This window comes from Trachypithecus francoisi, unplaced genomic scaffold (genome assembly GCF_009764315.1).
Source record: "Trachypithecus francoisi isolate TF-2019V2 unplaced genomic scaffold, Tfra_2.0 Lachesis_group13, whole genome shotgun sequence".
Taxonomy (NCBI): domain Eukaryota; kingdom Metazoa; phylum Chordata; class Mammalia; order Primates; family Cercopithecidae; genus Trachypithecus; species Trachypithecus francoisi.
The window spans coordinates 40,466,972-40,488,995 of NW_022681458.1; the positions used below are offsets into that span (position 1 = coordinate 40,466,972).

Here is a 22,024-nt window from a genome sequence, read left to right on the forward strand (position 1 = left end):
ATGGTAAATATTCTTCTGTACCAGTGCTCACTCCTCTAAGTATTAGTTACTTTAAAAAATCATTAGCAAACATTTCCATCGCTAGAATTCTGAAGGAAGGAGCAAGGGCTTTAGAATGACTTGTATTCGGTTCAGAACCATGCTCTGCCACTTATTGGCTGTTTTAAATTGGGACAAGTTACTTAATATCTTGACTTCAGTTGCCTCGTCTGTAAAAAAGAACATTGTTAGTAGGATTAAAAACAACTTGAAGAATTCATTATGTTGCCTAAGGTGTTTATAAATGTTCATTATTATTACCATCAAAATTAAAATTTAAAAACAATGAAAATTGATATAGGAATAAAATTCTCTACTTTCCTAACTTGCCTGATTGTTTTTTCTTTTCAAGTAGGAAATCTGTTTTATTTACCACTGTGTTTCCTATAGTGCTTACCAGCAGATACTTAGTAAATGTTTGTTGATTTAATGATGGAACTTGGTGTTTTAGACTATGCTTAGCATTAAGCTATCATTTTAATTAATGTGTTTAGTGTAATAAAATTCAATAATGAGACACATGAAACATTTTGCAAAGTGTCATGTTGGACAAATTGTTGACATAACTTGTTGGTGCTGTTTGACAATGCAAAATTAGTATACTATAGAAAAATGCTCAGTTATATGTCAGAAGTGTAACCCTAGGCTTTGGACTCCTTTTAATTCGCTTGATGTCTGTGTTCTTCCTTTTCTGTGGTTCTCAGTTTTTCTTAATCACACTGGGAGTCGTCCATATATTCTTTTCTGTTTTTCCTTCTTTCCCTCCCCAGCACTTCTTTGTTTCAAATAGCCCCAGGGGAAGTTTTATATTTCCCTTAAACAAAATTTAGCATATCCTTTTCACAAATACCTGCAAAGATAAATCAAATTAGGCTTAATTTGAAATTTAAGAATAAAATTAAAACATTTTTGTCTAACTTAAATCAGGCTCATTCATCTTAGCATAGACTTTCTCTGAAGCACAGTGGCCCAAATGTGGTGGGACCTGGTTTGACTACAAAGAAGTTATATCCTCAAGGGACTTTTCATACCTATTTTCCTACCATAATTAGAGGTATGGTCATTATTCACATGTAATTGGTACTCTTCTGTGACATCATAAACTCAGAAATGAGCCCTATTCAGAAGTTCTTTGGGGTTTGTGTTTGGTGATGAGGATTATTGCTGCTGTTATTGTTTCTTCTTTGTTTTTTGAAATAGAGTACAGTGGCACAGTCTCAGCTGTCGCCTAGGCTGAAGTGCAGTGGCAGTCTCAGCTCTCTGCAACATTTGCCTCTGGGGTTCAAGTGATTCTCCTGCCTCAGCCTCCCAGGTAGCTGGGATTATAGGAATGTGCCACCATGCCCAGCTAATTTTTGTATTTTTAGTAGAGATTGGGTTTTGCTTTGTTGGCTAGGCTAGTCTCGAACTCCTGACCTCAAGTGATACTGCCTGCCTTGGCCTCCCAAAGTGCTGGGATTACAGGCATGAGCCACTGTGCCCAGCCTGATGTTTCTTCTTTTTAGGCAATGCATCTACTCAGTCTCTGACTACTGCCATGTAGGTCTAGTAAGGGCAGTCTTCTCTATGGATTTTATGCCAGTGATGTATGCTAATATGAGTTGTAAGGGAAATAGACAAAAATAAGACAGTGGGGAAAAGGACTGCTGCAGTTTTCACTCCCCTGATTGTTGTCGTCTGTAGGCATGTGTGTGTGTGTGTGTGTGTGTATATATATATATTTTTTTTGAGACAACATCTCACTCTTGTGCCCCAGGCTAGAGTGCAATGACGTGATCTCGGCTCACTGCAACCTCCGCCTCCCGGGTTCAAGCGATTCTCCTGCCTCAGCCTCCTGAGTAGCTGGGATTACAGGTGCCTGCCACTGTGCCTGGCTAATTTTTGTATTTTTAGTAGAGATGGGGTTTCACCACGTTGGCCAGGCTGGTCTCGAACTACTGACCTTAGGTGATCCGCCCGCCTCTGCCTCCCAAAGTGCTGGGATCACAGGCGTGAGCCACTGCGCCTGGCCACACATATTTATTTATAACAGGAATATTGGAGGTGCCAGAGATGGAGAAATGAAGGATACCATTGTCCATTGTCTTTTTTATGAAAAGAAAGTGTTTTTAATAAAATCACAAGAACTTTCTTGTAGCTTAGTAAAAATTACCTAAATATGAATTTATTTTTAATGACTTAGACTAATAATCCTTTTGTTTGTTTGTTTTTGAGACAGGGTGTCATGCTGTCACCCATGCTGGAGTGCATTGGGTGATCTCAGCTCACTGCAACCTCCACCTCCCAGGCTCAAGGGATCCTCCCACCTCAGCCTCCTGAATAGCTGGGACTACAGGCCTGCAATACCATGCCCAGCTAATTTTTGTATTTTTTTGTAGAGACGGGGTTTTGCCGTGTTGCCTAGGCTGGTCTCGAACTCCTGAGCTCAAGCGATCCGACTGCCTTGGCCTCCCAAAGTGATGGGATTACAGGCCTGAGCCACCACACCTGGCCCAATAATTATTAATTGTGGCTTATTTCAGGTCATTCGTTTATTGCTGAATGATTGTAAGAATCTTTTATTCGCCGGGCACGGTGGCTCACGCCTATAATCCTAGCACTTTGGGAGGCCGAGACGGGTGGATCACGAGGTCAGGAGATCGAGACCATCCTGGCCAACACGGTGAAACTCTGTCTTTACTAAAAATACAAAAAATTAGTCGGGCGTGGTGGTGGCACCTGTAGTCCCAGTTACTCAGGAGGCTGAGGCAGAAGAATGGCGTGAACCCGGGAGGCGGAGCCTGCAGTGAGCTGAGATCCGGCCACTGCACTCCAGCCTGGGCAACAGAGCCAGACTCCGTCTCAAAAAAAAAAAGAATCTTTTATTCAAGATTCATTCATAAATGTTCTCACCATTTTTTTAAAAAAGGATAACTGAGGCGTTGTGTTTGTTAATTAGCTTGATTATTTTAATCATTTCACAGTGTATACATATATCAAAACATCATGTTTTATGCCATAAATATATAATGTTCATTTGTCAATTATACCTCAGTAAAGCTGGAAAAAATTCATTCTGTATTAAATTAATGTGTTTTTCTTGTTTTCGTAAGTGTGGATCTCTTGGATAAGACTTTTCATTTTAATCTGTTTAGCATAGCTGTGTTTTTACTAAAAGATTTAATCATTTGTAATCTTCCCCTCCTGTGTGTAAATTTAACATCAAATTCATTTGTTTGCCTGCCTCATGTCTTTGCTGCCATATTTGATTTAGTATAGAATTGTACTCAATATCTATCTCTCTGTGGATTTTGTGGATTATAACTCTACTACCAAAGTGTACAAATTTGCTAATAAGTTAGAAAATATAAACTAGGGTGGTATTATTTTTATCCATTACTGTTTCTGAAATCTTCCTACTGCCAATCATATAGTCTGTAAATTAAGAAAGTAATTATTATTTCTTATAAATCTGTGATTATTTCATTATCTATTTTTTAATATAGGAAATTGCTGATAAAGATGGGAACAATAAAGTTCTGTCTTTCACTATCCCCTCCTTATCCAAGCCTTCAATATACCATGAAGTAAGTAACATTGGAAAGGTGGAATTAATTTAAATTATATTGAATAACAAATCAAAAAATCAGTTTCTTACCAGAGATAAATATTCCTAAAATATCTTTACTGATTTACTTCTTAAAAGTGGATGTGCTGGGTGCAGTGGCTCACGCCTGTAATCCCAGCACTTTGGGAGGCTGAGGCGGGAGGATCACGAGGTCAGGAGATTGAGACCATCCTGGCTAACACAGTGAAACCCCGTCTCTACTAAAAACACAAAAAATTAGCCGGGCGTGGTGGCGGGGGCCTGTAGTCCCAACTACTCGGGAGGCTGAGGCGGGAGAATGGCATGAACCTGGGAGACGGAGCTTGCAGTGAGCCAAGATTGTGCCACTGCACTCCAGCCTGGGTTACAGAGCGAGACTCCTTCTCAAAAAAAAAAAAAAAACAAAAAAGTGGATGTTTGTTATTAGAAGACTGAACTGTGACAAGAGAGGCAGAAAAGAATGAAAAATTTTCTCTAGTTCTTTTTGTTTTTTTTTTCTTCTATACCTTTTTTTTTTTGAAGACAAACTCTTGCACTGTCCTTCAGGCTGAAGTGCAGTGGTGCAGTCTTGGCTCACTGCAACCTCTGCCTCCTGGGTTCAAGTGATTGTCCTGCCTCAGCCTCCCCAGTAGCAGGGACTGTAGACACGTACCACCATGCCCGTTAATTTTTTTATTTTTAGTAGAGATGGGATTTCACCGTGTTGGCCAGGCTTATCTCGAACACCTGACCTTGTGATCCGCCCACCTCGGCCTCCCAAAGTGCTGGCATTATAGGCGTGAGCCACCGCATCCGGCTCTAAGTATCATTTTTTACTTTCATTAGTCTTTTATGAATTTTTTAAAAATTCATTAATTTTTTAATATTTATGTTTTTAATTTTTAAAATCATAAGCCTTAAAAATATTGTTTAATTTTTAAAGTCTTCTATACTACTTAGAAATCACCTTAGATTGATTTGTTTTTGTTATTCTTTATTATTCTGGGAAAATAACTACTTAAAAGAATGTTGACACTCTTATATTTCAGTTTAAAGGAATCTAATTGCTGCATTCTAGGTGTTCAGTACATTATACTTTTTAGCTTATATTTATTTGGTTGAAGAATTTGAGAACACTGATAATCATGTAGGTAAATGATGCCTGTTGAGCTGAACTTTTTCTGCTTTCTGTCTTTAAGTAAAATCCGATAAGAAACTGTTAACGAATCAAACTTCTGATCTGCAGTGGCCTTTATTGTTGCTACACTAAGTTGTGAGGATAACATTTAGAGAAACTTTACTAGTAGTCTAAAAATTATATTCTATTTTCCTGTCAACACACAATATCCTGACCATCTCATAGCTCTTTGCACTATTAATTTGCTTAATTAATTCCCTGGGACTTTGTTTTGTGTTTAAAATAGAATGTCTCCCATTTAGCCAGGAATCATTTTAGCACAATGTATTTCTGAGTAATAGATTTTAATTAAGTTCTGTGTATCATGTTATAAAATGGAGAGTAGTAAAGTATTAATGAATGGATGGTTCTTCTATTTTTTTTTTTTTTGAGACAGAGTCTCGCTCTGTCACCCCGGATGGAGTGCAGTGGCGCGATCTTGGCTCACTGCCACCTCTGTCTGCTGGATTCAAGCTATTCTCCTGCCTCAGCCTCCCGAGTAGCTGGGACTATAGATGTGTGCCACAAGCCCGGCTAATTTTTTTGTATTTTTAGTAGAGATTGGGTTTCACCATGTTAGCCTTGATGGTCTCAATCTCCTGACCTCTTGATCCGCCCGCCTCGGCCTCCCAGAGTGCTGGGATTACAGGCGTGAGCCACCATGCCCAGCCTGGATCGTTCTTCTAACTTTAGAAACACGAACTCAATGATGTTAGTATTTTTTTTTTTTTTTTGAGCCTGAGTCTGGCTCTGTCGCCCAGGCTGGAGTGCAGTGGCCGGATCTCAGCTCACTGCAAGCTCGGCCTCCCGGGTTTATGCCATTCTCCTGCCTCAGCCTCCGGAGTAGCTGGGACTACAGGCGCCCGCCACCTCGCCTGGCTAGTTTTTTGTATTTTTTAGTAGAGACGGGGTTTCACCGTGTTAGCCAGGATGGTCTCGATCTCCTGACCTCGTGATCCACCCGTCTCAGCCTCCCAAAGTGCTGGGATTACAGGCTTGAGCCACCGCACCCGGCGATGTTAGTATTAAAGAGACATCTGGGCTGGGTATGGTGGCTCATGCTTGTAATCCCAGCACTTTGGGAGGCTGAGGTGGGTGGATCACTTGAGGTCAGAAGTTTGAGACCAGCCTGGCCAATAACATGGCGAAACCCTGTCTCTACTGAAAGTATAAAAATTAGCTGGACGTGGTAGTGGGTACCTGTAATCCCAGCTACTTGGGTGTCTGAGGCACAGGAATCACTCGAACCCAAAAGGCGGAGGTTTCAGTGAGCCATGATCGTGTTACTACACTCCAACCTGGGAAACAGAGCGAGACTGTGTTTCAAAAGAAGAGAGATACTTGATTATAGTATTTAATATTGTTTGTATAATTATAAGCAACTGTACTCTGTTCTGGAATATAGACATCAAAGTGTATGTATTTTTAACCTTTAGTTTTTTCAGCAACTTTTCTTATTCCTTTAAATATAGATTTAGTACATAACCTTTAAAAAATATTTTTAGTTTTATATTTTACAGACAATTTCCAAAAGAAGCTATAGAATTTATATAATTGAGAATTGAAAGATTCTGAATGTTTTCTGTGAAGAATGAGAAGAATAAATGATTTAAAACTGCCTTTTGTGGAAAAGAAAATTAAAGATTATTACATGATACAGATTTTTACTTCATGGTAGAGACATTGTCTCATAGTGTACCTTATTTTTGTAGCCTTCAACAATTGGATCCATGGCTTTGACAGAAGGGGCATTGTGTCAGCATGATCTCATCAGAGTTGTTTATAGTGATCTTCATCCTCAGAGGGAAACATTCACTGCACAGAACCGGTAATGGTCAAAACTGTATATAGTACCAACTTGTATGTATGTATGCATGAATATATGAATGAATGAATGAATGACAGAGTCTCACTCTGTCACCCAGGCAGGAGTGTAGTGGCACAAACATGGCTAACTGCAGCCTGGACCTCCCAGGCTTAAGTGATCTTCCCACCTCAGCTTTCCAAGTAGCTAGGACTACAGGTATGCACCACCAAGCCTGGCCAATTATTTTTTTTTTATTTTTTGTAGAGAAATGTCTGCTATGTTGCCCAGGCCAGTCTCGAACTCCTAGCCTCAAGCACTTCTCCTGCCTCAGCCTCACAAAGTGCTGAGATTATAGGCATGAGCCACTGCACCTGGCCCATTTATTTATATATTTAGAGACAGAGTCTAGTTATGTTGCCCAGGCTGGTCTTGATCTCCTGGCCTCAACATGATCCTCCCACCTTAGATTCGTGAGTAGCTGGGATTACAGGCATGCACCACTGCACTCAGCTAACAATTGTTAACTTATGCTTAGTAGTTAACTGTAATTACTTCAGTTCTAGTTTGGTATGAGAAGAGCCCAAAAGGTAAATACATCATAGTCATGAAATACCCATTTTCTAATGTTTGGTATTATGTTATGGTCATCTTGTATAAAGCAGTTTAAAAAGTGAACGTGCAGTCAGTCAAATCAGGATTCATATTCTAGTACTGCAATTTAGATATTTTTCCCTCAGACAGTTTATCTACTCTGTATACCTTGCTTTCTTGGTTGTAGAATGGGATTCGTTCCTGAAGTTAGACAGAGTTTGAGGGACAGGTTCCAAAATTGCCCTCACTTCTGACTAAATTGAAAGTTTTGGGAGTTCCCAAAACCAAACTCTTGTTTGATAATTTGCTAGAAGGACTCACAGAATTCACTGAAAGCCATTATACTCACAGTTATGGTTTATTACAAGGAAAGAATACAGATTAAAATCAGCCAAAAGAGACACATATAGTAGAATATGAAGTGTTTAAAACACAAAGCATCTGTTGTCCTTTCCCCTGAAGTCAGGATACATTACAACCTCCTGGCATCAGTGTATCACAGTAAACACAAAGTACTGGTAATGGGGTAGGCTCATTTAAGCTCTGGTTTCCAGAGTTTTTTTATTGAGGCATCATTATGTAGGCGTGATTGATTAGGTGGATTGCCCACTGTTGATCTCAGCCTCCATGTGGACTGATGCAGTGTGACCCAGAGCTACCACCTTAAATCGACATGGTAGTTCTTTCTGGCATGGCCAACTCCTACCTAAGAAAGTCAGATGTGGTCAGTCCAGCCCTAAGTTCTGGTGTTACCAGTCCCTGCCCTAAACAAAGACTCTTTATCAGATATGACACAGATTAACCTCTTAGGAGCAAATGCCAGACCTCTTTTTGGGGAAGGCCAGTTTATAGATGGCCCATGAATTATTATGGTTCAACTTAAGGTTTTTCAACTTTACAATGGTATGAAAGCAATATGCATTCAGTAGAAACTGTACTTCAAGTACCTATGCAACCCTTCTCGTTTTTACTTTCAGTACAGTGGTCAGTAAATTACATGAGATACTCAATTTTATGATAAATATAAAATAGGCTTTGTGTTAGATGATTTTTGCCCAACTGTAATGTAAGTGTTCTAATGTAAGGGCTAATGTAAGTGTTCTGAGCACATTTAAGGTAGGCTGGACTATGCTATGATGTTCAGTAGGGTAGATGTATTACATGCTTTTTTACTTACGATATTCTCGATTTACAATGGGTTTATTGGTATGCAATTCCATCATAGGTCGAGAAACACCTATATTTATTATACAGGCTGTCTCCTGGTCTTTGGCCAAGGCTCAAAAATGATCATGTTTATCTGGGCATCTACATTTAGTATAGCATTTATATGACAGATACTATCATTATGAACATGCCTAACATTTGGAGGAACCAGTGTAGGTTACAGATAGATTTAAATGAGTAACTAATTCATCCTTTAATGTTTGCATATATTTTCATATTTTTGCACAAATATGATTACCTCACCTCTCTTCTTGACCTACCTCATGGTAAACTTGTGCAGAACTATTTGTCATAGAAATTAGCTGTTTTTTTTTTTTTCTTTTTTCCTTTTTTTTTTTTTTTGAGACGGAGTCTGGCTCTGTCGCCCAGGCTGGAGTGCGGTGGCCGGATCTCAGCTCACTGCAAGCTCCGCCTCCCAGGTTCACGCCATTCTCCTGCCTCCGCCTCCCAAGTAGCTGGGACTACAGGCGCCCGCCTCGTCGCCCGGCTAGTTTTTTGTATTCTTTTTTTTTTTTTTTTTTTTTGAGACGGAGTCTCGCTCTGTCGCCCGGGCTGGAGTGCAGTGGCCGGATCTCAGCTCACTGCAAGCTCCGCCTCCCGGGTTCACGCCATTCTCCTGCCTCAGCCTCCCGAGTAGCTGGGACTACAGGCACCCGCCACCTCGCCCGGCTAGTTTTTTGTATTTTTTTTAGTAGAGATGGGGTTTCACCGTGTTAGCCAGGATGGTCTCGATCTCCTGACCTCGTGATCCGCCCGTCTCGGCCTCCCAAAGTACTGGGATTACAGGCTTGAGCCACCGCGCCCGGCCTGAAATTAGCTGTTGATTAGCTAAATCTACTTCCTCCTCAGGCAAGTCATGTTCCATTAGTATTCATTCGAAGGAGGCTTCAATTCAATTTCCAATACGTATGACCAGTGTTATAACCTTACCAACAATGCCAGTATCATACCATGTCACAGGATGGCAGTAAACGAAACCTGAAAAATAAGAGCCAAAGATACTGGCACATTCACAGAGTACCAGTCAGTCATTAACAGTTATCCCAGTTCATCATCATATATGACCAGAATATCTCCCAGAGAGAAGTCACCCAAGTTTACAGACTTCTGTTCAACCTTATTAAGTTCTAAAAGCAGGAGTGGTCTCACAAACTTATGACTTTTACTCTTTCAGGCAGCTAGTATAATTGAGCTAATAGTATCATCTCTTGCTCTGAGCCTCTTCTAGGGTGCTGATGTATTTCCCACATTGCACAACTCATTTATTCATTTTAAAAAATCTCGGCTGGGCACAGTGGCTCATGCCTGTAATCCCAGCACTTTGGGAGGCCGAGGTGGGTGGATCACCTGATGTCAGGAGTTCAAAACCAGCCTGGCCAACAGGGTGAAACCCCATCTCTACTAAAAATACCAAAAAAAAAAACCAAACAAACAAAATATTAACCAGGTGTGGTGGTGGGCGCCTGTAATCCCAGCTACTCGAGAGGCTGAGGCAGGGAGAATCGCCTGAACCTAGGAGGTAGAGGTTGCAGTGAGCTGAGATCATGCCATTGCACTCCAACCTGGGTGACAGAGTGGGACTCCATCTCAAAAAAAAAATAGTCGAGCGCAGTGGCTCACGCCTGTAGTCTCAGCACTTTGGGAGGCTGAGGCAGGTGGATCACGAGGTCAGGAGTTTGAGACCAGCCTGGCCAACATGGTGAAACCCTGTCTCTACTGAAATTACAAAAGTTAGCCGGGCATGGTGGCGCGTGCCTGTAATCCCAGCTACGTAGGAGGCTGAGGCAGGAGAATCGCTCGAACCTGGGAGGCAGAGGTTGCAGTGAGCTGAGATCACGCCATTGCACTCCAGCCTTGGCGACAGAGTGAAACTCTGTCTCAGAAAAAATAAAAAAATAAATAAATAAAAATAATAAAAAATAAAAAAATCTCAGCTACTATTTATCTCTCTCTTCATTTATACTCAAACTTTTCTCTCTTGGAGAGAGGTTAGGTTTGGCCATCGTGTTGGTCTCTATTTCTGGCAGCAAAACTGACTAGCAAGTGCCTCCCCATCAATTCACTCCCAAGGATGTAGGGTAGATTTATATAAAGAACGAATATGCTATCACAACTAGGTGATAAATATACATTCTCTGTCAATCCTAATTTTGCCAGATGGAATGAAGGTACAGCCTAGCCCATCAGGCCTTTAGGAATTCTGACATAAAGATTTGAAGGTATAGTTCTAGTTTTTTTTTTGCTTAGGAATCATCTCTGCTCCTTGCACCCACAGTTGCAGCACTGGTACTGCAACCACTGCTTTAGGTGAGGAAAAAAAAATGTTGAGGTGATGTGGAAAAGAAGGGAAAAAAGTATAGCAACACCACCACCTTCTGTCACTATGAGAAGAACAGAATAGTGATGATGACTATCCCCGCATCATCTCTCCACTGCCTCCTCCCAAATCCCCCAGAAAAACAGAGGAATCTCTCCAGTGATAATTGGCCTCCCTTGGCCCCGCTCAGGTTAAGTACACAGTCATGAAGGCCCATAAGCCAGCCCTTCATGCCTGTATCTCACCCCCGCCTTTTAGACCAAAAATACCTCATTTGATTGTTCCAATTATTTTCTTTTTCAATTGCTTTCATTCCACGCAATTGCTTGTTCCATTACCCTGAGGATGTCTCTTTGCCCATTGTTGGACTTTTGGTCTTTAAAGTGTGTTTCTTGCTCCAAAAATGTAACTAAGCAGTCCATATGGGTACAGTATCTTCTGGTCCTCTTACAATACTCTGAGCATTTGATCCACAGTCTAATAAGCAAAACCTAATGCAGAGTGTCTGTTCCTGTCAGGACCCATTTGTGGCCTCCAGAGACTGCTGGCATCTGTTCAGCTTGCCAGCTATGTGCAGGGCCTTCCCCCAGAGGAATGTGCCCCATAGCCATCTGCAGTCTTTGTCTGTGTTATTGGCATTTTATGCCTCAGAAGGTACAAAAAGAGTATGTCTAAATTCAACCCATCTCTGCATTGCTGCAGTACCACCATGTCCACTCATTTCATGGACCCAAGTGATCACTCCAGGTGACGACACAGGGATATTTGCCCATAGGTGCCAGTCACCTGATTCTAGAAGGAGGTTCTCCTGATGTGCATTGACATATCCTACTTATGCACTCTTCAAATTCCCATAGTGATTTCCATATGTCTGTTTTTTCCCATACAGACACCCCTTTAATAGGCCAGTTTTATATTATGTTTCTGCCTGATCACATGGCCAGACCACTGGCCACCACTCATGAGCTGATAAAAACCCAAACAGGTCAGGCATGGTGGCTCATGCCTATAATCCCAGCACTTTAGGAGGCTGAGGCGGGTGGATCACCTGAGGTGAGGAGTTTGAGACCAGCCTGACCAACATGGTGAAACCCTGTCTCACTAAAAATACAAAAAATTAGCTGGGCATGATGGTGGGCACCTGTAATCCTAGCTACTTGGGAGGCTGAGGCAGGAGAATCACTTGAACCCAGGAGGCAGAGGTTGCAGTGAACTGAGATCGCACCACTGTACTGCAGCCTGGGCAACAAGAGCGAAACTCCATCTCAAAAACAACAACAACAACAACAACAACAACCAAACATAGCAGCAAACTGCATGCAATTCAGCCAACCTGCCAAGCTGGTAAGTTTTTACTTTTTTTTTTTTTTTTTGAGACGGAGTCTTGCTCTGTCGCCCAGGCTGGGGTGCAGTGGTGTGATCTCTGCTCACTGCAACCTCCGCCTCCCAAGTTCAAGCGATTCTCCTGCCTCAGCCTCCTGAGTAGCTGGGATTACAGGCGCATGCCAGCATGCCCAGTTAATTTTTGTATTTTTAGTAGAGATGGGGTTTTACCATTTTGATCAGGCTGGTCTCGAACCCCTGACCTTGTGATCCACCCGCCTCAGCCTCCCAAAGTGCTCGGATTACAGGCGTACATGCGCAGCCTTTTTTTTTTTTTTTTGAGACGGAGTCTTGCTCTGTCACCCAGGCTGGAGTGCAGTGGCGCGATCTCAGCTCACTGCAACCTTCACCTCCCTAGTTCAAGCGATTTTCCTGCCTCAGCTTCCTAGCCTAGCTTTTTAAAGAATAAATCTGCTGGGCGCGGTGGCTCAAGCCTGTAATCCCAGCACTTTGGGAGGCCGAGACGGGCGGATCACGAGGTCAGGAGATCGAGACCATCCTGGCTAACACGGTAAAACCCCTTCTCTACTAAAAAAATACAAAAAACTAGCCGGGCAAGGTGGTGGGCGCCTGTAGTCCCAGCTACTCAGGAGGCTGAGACAGGAGAATGGCGTGAACCTGGGAGGCGGAGCTTGCAGTGAGCTGAGATCCGGCCACTGCACTCCAGCCTGGGCGACAGAGTAAGACTCCGTCTCAAAAAAATAAATAAATAAAAAAAAAATAAATAAATAAAGAATAAATCTTGGGCTGGACACAGTGGCTCATGCCTATAATCCTAGTGCATGGATTGAGGTCGGAGGATCACTTGAGGCCAGGACTTCAAGAACAGCCTGGACAGTATAGCCAGACCCAATCTCTTTAAAAAAAAAAAAATACAGTATGGTGGTACATGCCTATGGTCCTAGGTACTCTGGAGGCTGAGGTTGAAGGATCAAGCCCAGGAGTTTGAGGCTGCAGTAAGCTATGATTGCACCACTGCACTCCAACCTGGGCAACAAAGCAAGACCCCATCTCCTAAAAAAAAAAAAATTGTATTTCTTTCTCTAGCAGCACATAGATATCTTATTCTTTTTAATGATGAGTTATTATTCCATTTTATTTATGTACTATCAATTTTTAGCCAATCTCTTATTGAGTAAATTTAGATTGTTTTCAGTTTTTTGCTATTATAAATAATATTGCTGGGAACACATTTTTTGTACATATATTTGTGTGAGAGCACAAGAAGTATCTGAGGATAAATTCCTAGCAGTGAAATTGTTATACTAAAGAATATCTGTGGCCAGGCACAGTGGCTCATGCTTGTAATCCCAGCACTTCGGGACGCCGAGGTGGGTGGATCATGAGGTCAGGTGTTCGAGACCAGCCTGGCCAACATGGTGGAACCCGTCTCTACTAAAAATACAAAAATTAGCTGGGCGTGGTGGCAGGTGCCTGTAATCTCAGCTACTCGGGAGACTGAGGCAGGAGAATCGCTTGAACCCGGGAGGCGGAGGTTGCAGTGAGCCGAGATCATGCCACTGCACTCCAGCCTGGGTGACAGAGCAAGACTCCATCTCTTAAAAAAAAAAAGAATGTCTGCTTTTTTTAGTTTGAGTAGATATTGTCAAATTACCCTTTCCAAAACAACTATACCAATTGAATGTCCTACTAGTACTTTGAGAGTTTTTCCTCCTACTAACTGCCAATACCATTTTCAAAGTGTTTTTTTTTTTTTTTTTTTTTGAGACGGAGTCTCGCTTTGTCGCCCAGGCTGGAGTGCAGTGGCTGGATCTCACCTCACTGGAAGCTCCGCCTCCCGGGTTTACGCCATTCTCCTGCCTCAGCCTCCCGAGTAGCTGGGACCATAGGTGCCCGCCACCTCGCCCGGCTAGTTTTTTGTATTTTTTAGTAGAGACGGGGTTTCACTGTATTAGCCAGGATGGTCTCGATCTCCTGACCTCGTGATCCGCCCGTCTCAGCCTCCCAAAGTGCTGGGATTACAGGCTTGAGCCACCGCGCCTGGCCCATTTTCAAAGTTTTTAATCTTGACTAATCTGATAGTTAAAAACTGGTGTCACATTGTTATTCATTATTGTTTTTCTTTTCCTGTGAACTGCGTATTCATGTCCTGTGTCCTTTTTTGTTTTTCGCCGATTAGTGGGAGAGGTTTGTTTCACTGTATTGCCCAGGCTGGTCTCAAATTCCTGGGCTCAAGCAGTCCTTCCACCTTGATCTCCCAAAGTGCTGGGATTATAGATATGAGGCACTGCGCCCATCCCCATTTTTCTTATTGAGCTGTGTATTTTTTTTTTCTTAGTGACTTGCAATAGTTCTTTGAATATTGAGGAATTGACACTGGTTTTTCATGTTGCACGTTTTCAGTTAATTATTGACTTTACATTTATTTTTTAAATTGAGATATAATTCACATACCATAAAATTTACCCCTTTAGGGAGCCAGGCGCGGTGGCTCATGCCTGTAATCCCAGCGCTTTGGGAAGCTGAGGCAGGTGGATTACTGGAGGCCAGGAGTTTGAGGCCAGCTTAGCCAACATGGTGAGACCTTGTCTCTACTAAAAATACAAAAATTAGCCAGGTGTGGTGGCGCATGCCTGTAATCCCAGCTACTGGGTAGCTGAGGCAAGAGAATCACTTGAATCCAGGAGGCAAAGGTTGCAGTGAGCCGAGATTGCACCTCTGCACTTCAACCTGGGTGACAGAGTGAGACTCTGTCTCAAAAAAAAAAAAAAAAAGGGCCAGGCGTGGTGGCTCACGCCTGTAATCCCAGCACTTTGGGAGGCCAAGGTGGGTGGATCACAAGGTCAATAGATTGAGACCATCCTGACCAACATGGTGAAACCCCATCTCTACTAAAAAGACAAAAAAATTAGCTGGGCGTGGTGTTGGGCGCATGTAGTCCCAGCAACTCAGGAGGCTGAGGCAGGAGAATCACCTGAACCTGGGAGGTGGAGGTTGAGTGAGCCGAGATTGCGCCACTGCACTCCAGCCTGGCGACAGAACGAGACTCTGTCTGAAAAAAATAAAAATTAAAAATAAAATTTACCCCTTTAAAGCATGCAATTGAGTGGTTTTTATTACTAGACATTTTACATGAGTGGATCTATACAATATGTTGCCTTTTGTGTATGGCTTCTTTCACTTAGCATGTTTACAAGGTTTGTTTCTGTGGTAGCATGTATCAGTACTTTCTTTGTATAATTAAATAATATTTCATTGTGTAGATATACCACATTTTATTTATCCATTCATCAGTGGGTGGACATTTGAGTTATTTCTATTTTTTCTTTTTTGGCTATTATGAATAACTCTGCTCTCTTTAGTCTATTTGGGCTGCTATAACAAAATACCTTAGACTGGGTAATATATAAACAATAGAAATGTATTGCTCACAGTTCTGCAGATTGGAAAGTACAAGCTTAAAGTGCCAGCAGACTCAGTGTCTAGTAAGGGCTCATAGTCTCTGCCTCATAGATGGTGCCTTCTAGCTAATCAAATTCAGGAGAGCAGAGCTGTCATGACCTAATCATTTCCCAAAGGCCCCATCTCTTTTGTTTTTTTTTTTTTTGAGACAGTCTAGCTCTGTCACTCAGGCTGGAGTGCCGTGTCACGATCTCGGCTCACTGCACCCTCTGCCTCCTGGGTTCAAGTGATTCTCCTGCCTCAGCCACTTGAATAGTTGGTATTACAGGTGCACAACACCATGCCTGGCTAATTTTTTTTTTTTTTTTTTTTAAGAGACGGTTTCACTATGTTGGCCAGGCTGGTCTTGAACTCCTGATCTCAGGTGATCCACGTGCCTCGGCCTTCCAAAGTACTGGGATTACAGGCGTGAGCCACCTCGCCCAGCTGCAAAGGCCCCACTTGTTAATACCACCATATTGAAGATTAAGTTTCAACATGAATTTAGACCACAACAGCTGTTTTGAACATGCATTCACAAATTTTTGTGTGAATGTACATGTTCAGTTCTTTTTAGTATATACTTAGGAATAGAATTGCTAGGTCATACGGTAATTCAACACTTAACTTCTTGAGGAACTGTCATGCTCCTTTCCAGAGTGGATGTACCATGTTATGTTTCTACAACAGTGTATGAGGATACCAGTTTCTCTACATTCTCACACTTATTTTCCATCTTTTTGATTGTAGTCATCTTAATGGGTATAAAGAGTGATACGGCATTCTGGTATTTATTTGTTTTTGCTGTATGTTTTAGTTTTTTATATAGCCAACTTTATCAGGAATATACATACATTTTTTCCCCCAAAGCCAAATATGCTTTAGCTCTGCATATTTTTCTTTCTTTCTTTTTTTTTTTTTTCTTTTTTTGTTAAGACAGGGTCTTGCTTTGTTGCCCAGGCTGGTGTGTAGTGGCGTGATCATGGCTTACTGCAGCCTGCCGCCTAGAACCCCTGAGCTCAGGTGTTCCTCCTGAGCTCAAGTGCTTCTCCTGCCTCAGCCTCCTGAGTAACTAGGACTACCACCATGTCCTGCTAATTAAAAAAAAGAAAAAAAATTGTAGCAACGGGGTCTCAATATGTTGTCCAGGCTGCTCTTAAACACGTGAGCTCAAGCAATCCTCCCCGCCTCAGCCTCCCAAAGTGCTGGGATTTCAGGAATGACCTACTGGACCCAGCCTTCTATTTCCTTTTTTTTTTTTTTTTTTTTGAGACAGAGTCTTGCTCTGTTGCCCAGGCTGGAGTGCAGTGGCATGCTCTCAGCTCACCACAACCTCCGCCTCCTGGGTTCAAGTGATTCTCCTGCCTCGGCTTCCTGAGTAACAGACTACAGGCGCATACCACCATGCCCAGCTAATTTTTGTATTTTTAGTAGAGATGGGGTTTCACTATGTTGGCCAGGCTGGTCGCAAACTCCTGACCTTATGATCCACCCACCTTGGCCTCCCAGTATGTTGGGATTACAGATGTGAGCCACTGCGCCCAGCCCTTCTGTTTCTTTATAGTGTCTTTTTCATCCTAGTAAGTTCCTTAAATGTCTGGCAATCTTTTTTCCCTCGTGTTTAAGAATAGGGGAATAGGCTGGGTGCGGTGGCTTACGCCTTTAATCCCAGCACTTTGGGAGGCTGAGGCGGGCAGATCACCTGAGGTCAGGAGTTCGAGACCAGCCTGGCCAAAATGGTGAAACCCCATCTCTACTAAAAATACAAAAAAAATTGGTTGAGTGTGGTGGCGGGCACCTGTAATCCCAGCTACTTGGGAGGCTGAGGCAAGAGAATGGCTTGAACACAGGAGGCAGAGGTTGCAGTGAGCTGAGATCGTGCCATTATACTTCAGCCTGGGTGAGAAGACCGAGACTCTGTCTCAAAAAAAGAAAAAGTTGCGGGGGGAGGAATAAAAAATGAGAAGCTCTGACCATGTTAGTATATGGCTGATTTGAGCTAGTATTGGTACAAAAGTTATTGTGGTTTTGCCATTTAAAAAAAATTAATTTTTGCACCAACCTAGTAACTGACTATAAATATAAACTTCACCATAGGATCCCACTAGGCCATTCATTTGGAAAATTTCCCAAATCCATATCTTTAAGTCTTTCCTCTTAGAGTGGTCAAATTACCTAGAAACAACTCTTCTGATATCTTAACTAGAGATCTTGTTGCTAGTATTTTGGTGGCCAAGTGGCAATATCTAGTCAGTTATATTTCACTTCACTTAATCTTCCTATTTTCAGTTTGGCATCCACCCCCATCACCGTTGGGGCTCCCAGGTAGAAATTAGTTTTTATCCTTTCAGAGAAGAAATCTCCATTGTTTTACCTAGATGTATGGAGAAAGTGAAGGGATCTGAAAGTATGGCTGCTTCCAGATCAGACTTTCAACTTGATTTTTAACTTTTCATTTTGAAATAACTTCAGACTTACAAAAAACATTGTTAAAATAGTACAAAGTGCTTCCATAAACCCTTCGTCATTCATCTGTGGGAAGCTTTTTAGAGGTACAACTTCCCTGGTTCCTACCTGAGGTTTTAAGTAGGTCAACTGGGTTAAGGCATAGAAATGTATGTTTTTAAAAAGGTCTTTAAATAACTAATGTGCATTCAGATTTAGGAGCCACTTTCTTAGACATTATAAATGTTAGGAAAGCATTTATTCATTCAACAAGTATTTATTAAACAATACTGTATTAGACACTGTGCTGGACATTAATGATAGAGATGAATAAATCAGGGTCTCTATTCTAAAGTTGCTTATTACTAAATGGGAGAAAGAGACATAAAGGAATAAAATTACAATTCAGTGGGATAAATGCTATATTAGAGCTACACAGGTAAGGGACTGGTTTACTTTAGCAGAGAGAAATAAGAAGGGCTTTATGGCTAAGGTAAAAATTTGATCTAGGACTTGAAATCTTATCAGGAATCACCCAAGTAAAAAAGTATATTCTTTTTTTTTTTTTTTTTTTTTTTTGAGGCGGAGTCTCGCTCTGTCGCCCGGACTGGAGTGCAGTGGCCAGATCTCAGCTCACTGCAAGCTCCGCCTCCTGGGTTTCCGCCATTCTCCTGCCTCAGCCTCCCGAGTAGCTGGGACTACAGGCGCCCGCCACCTCGCCCGGCTAGTTTTTGTATTTTTAGTAGAGACGGGGTTTCACCGTATTAGCCAGGATGGTCTCGATCTCCTGACCTCGTGATCCGCCCGTCTCGGCCTCCCAAAGTGCTGGGATTACAGGCTTGAGCCACCGCGCCCGGCCAAAAAAGTATATTCTATTGAGAAGGAGCAGCAAGCATTAAAGCAAGGAATTCTGATTGGTTACAGCATATTGTTGGAATGGTAAGAAGATTGATATAGTGTGGTATATGTGGTTGGTAATGGAGGGAAGTAAGGCTGGAGAGGAAGGATGAAGGTGGATTTTAAAGTACCTTGTAATAAGGACTTTGATTTTAAAGGACCTTGTGATAAGTTTGGATTTTATTATGAATTCAGTAGGAGGATGGTAGACTTATTTATAGGGGAGTCATCTGTTCAAGCATGATTGATTGATTTTTTGAGATGGAGTCTCACTCTGTTGCGCAGGCTGGAGTGCAGTGGCACGATCTCGGCTCACTGTAAGCTCTGCCTCCCAGGTTCAAGCAATTCTCCTGCCTCAGCCTCCTGAGTAGCTGAAAAACAGGCTTGTGCCACCATGCCTGCATAATTTTTGTATTTTTAGTAGAGACAGGGTTTCACCGTGTTAGCCAGGATGGTCTCGATCTCCTGACTTTGTGATCCACCCACCTCGGCCTCCCAAAGTGCTGGGATTACAGGCGTGAGCCACCGTGCCTGGCCTGATTTATTTTTTAAAAACAGAAATATAGATGACAAGGTGACAGCAAGGGATATGACTTGTAATAAGGATAATATAAACAGGGAAACCTTTGAGAAAGATGCTATGTTGATCTGATTAAGAAATCATAAAGGTCAATATTAAGGCATTGTCATAACCAGTTGCTAGTAGAAGTAATTATTTGTAATCCTTTTAACCTTGCATTTGTTGTTTTTAGGTTTGAAGTCCTGAGTTTTCTCATGCTGTGTTATAATTCTGCTATTGTATATATGCCTGCCTCATCTTACCAATCTCTTTGTCGGATGGGTTCCAGGTGAGAAGAGTGATTATTACTAATCTTCATATTTATTTGACAGATATTTATTGAACACATTCTCTAAGCCAGGCACTGTTCTAACTTCTGGTAATACAGCAGTAAACAAAACTCAGGGAGCTTACATTCCTGTAGGAGTCCTTATCCTCATGAGGCTGTTTTTTGTTGTTGTTGTTTTATGAGATAGGATTTCTCTCTGTCACCCAGGCTGGAGTACAGTGGCTTAATCATAGCTCGCTGTGCCCTCGGCCTCCTTGGCTCAAGGGATCCTCCCATGTGGGCCTCCCAAGTAGCTGGGACCACAGGTGTACACCACGACACTCAGCTAATTTTTGTAGAGACAGGGTCTTGCTCTGTTGCCCGGATTTGTTTTGAAGTTCTGGCCTCAAGCATTCTTGCCACATCAGCCTCCCAAAGTGCTGCGAGTACAGGTGTGAGCCACCACGCCTGGCTTCGTGCATTCTTGAAAATGTTTTCAGCGTTAAAGAAATATTTTCTAGCTGAACACAGAGTTGTACCAAGACATCCAAATCTAGGGTTGTTTAGTGACATATCTTATCATTCCCTGGTTGCCAGTTTTGGTAAATCACTTTGAGATCTTTGAAAAGAATAGTGCTATATATATGGGAAAGTCTTAAGGAATGCGAACCTCTTCCCATACATTTCATAAATAACTGTCTCTGTGTTGCAGAAAGTGATTAGCAATAGTACCAATGATGTGTGCATCTCTTTTGTATGTCGGGGGTGGATATTCTGTATCTCATGGATTATAATCTTCACTAAATCAGAATTTCTAATAATTTGGACAGACCTAGGCTGAAATCTTGTTCTGTCAGCCAGGCTGGAGTGCAGTGGTGCCATATCAGCTCATTCAATCTTTGCCTCTCAGGTTTAAGTGATCTTCTCACCTCAGTCTCCTGAGTAGCTGGGTCTACAGGTGCCCACCACTGTGCTGGGCTTTTTTTTTTTTTTTTTTTTTAAATAGAGACTGGGTTTCACCGTGTTGCATAGGCAGGTCACAAACTGCTAGGATTGAGTGATCTGCCTGCCCTGGCCTCCCAGCGTGCTAGGATTACAGGTGTGAGACACTGCACCTGGCCTTGAATTTCTACTATGGAAAAAATGTAGGCCAGGTGCAGTGGCTCATGCCTATAATCCCAACACGTTGGGAGGCTAAGGCGGGCAGATCACCTGAGGTCAGGAGTTTGAGACCAGCCTGGCCAACATGGTGAAACCCCGTCTCTACTAAAAATACAAAAATTAGCTGGGCGTGGTAGCGCATGCCTATAATCCCAGCTCCTTGGGAGGCTGAGGCATGTGGATCGCTTGAACCTGGGAGGCAGGGTTGCAGTGATCCAAGATCGCGCCACTATACTACAGCCTGGGCGACAGAGTGAGACCTTGTCTCAAATAAAAAAAAAGAAAAGAAAAAAAATTTAAGTGATATAAATTAGTTTAGAGACCATGGATGTTTAGAGTCACAGAAGTTCAGTTATAGAAGGAATTCTGAATTCAGCCTTTCAAAATGATTTTTACTTGAGGATATCAATCCCCCAAAAAGGTTAACTGTTGTGTTAGTTTTCTATTACTGCGTAATAAATTGCCACAAATTGAGCAGGTTAAAACATCACACATTTATTATTTCACAACTTTTGTGGGTCAGGAATCCAGATGACTTAGCTGGGGTACTCTGCTTAGCGTCTTACAAGGCTGCAGTTAAGATGTTAGCTGGAGTTGCAGCCTCATCTGAGGCTCAAAAGTTTTGTTGGCAGAATTGAGTTCCTGTGGCTGTAGGACTGAGGGCTTCAGTTTTTTGTGGCTGTGTGCTGGAGGCCATCCTTTGCTCCTTGCCACATTGGCCTTCCAACACAGGCAGCCTACAACATGGCAGCTTACTTCTTCAACATAGGAGTAAGACTCCAGCAAGACCTGTTACCTTATGTAACGTACTCATGTACACATAATCATGGAATCCCTTTGCCTTATTCTATTGGTTAGAAGCAAGCTGTAGATCCTACCCTTGCTGAAGGGGAAGGGCATGACACAGTGTGAATACCAGAAAGATCATAGGGATCATGGCTCTCCAAGAGTCTGTCCACCACAAGTGCTTTGCTCAGGGTCACATGCTATTGTGTTACTGGGAAGAGATCCTGCTTAAACAAAACTTATTAATTTTTCCCATCTAAATTAGCTGTTACTTTGATTTTATAGATTACTTAAAAATATTTGTTTCTCTTAACTGTAATAACATGATTAATGTCTAACAAAATTCTTGTCTCTAATTTAGATGCTGCTTAAGCACTTACTGCCTATCTGCAGATAAATT

At 42.1% G+C, this 22,024-nt stretch overlaps 1 protein-coding gene across 5 annotated transcripts in view; it reads left to right on the plus strand.

Annotated features, from left to right (window-relative positions):
* FAM126B (family with sequence similarity 126 member B) overlaps positions 1-22,024 on the plus strand; it is an 88,040-nt gene that overhangs the window by 49,324 nt on the left and 16,692 nt on the right. For all 5 annotated transcript variants that reach the window (XM_033231979.1, XM_033231976.1, XM_033231978.1 and 2 more), the window contains 3 exons: positions 3,525-3,605; positions 6,494-6,609; positions 19,603-19,698. In XM_033231979.1, the coding sequence (XP_033087870.1) occupies positions 3,525-3,605; positions 6,494-6,609; positions 19,603-19,698 (293 nt within the window). The remainder of the gene's footprint in view (positions 1-3,524; positions 3,606-6,493; positions 6,610-19,602; positions 19,699-22,024) is intronic.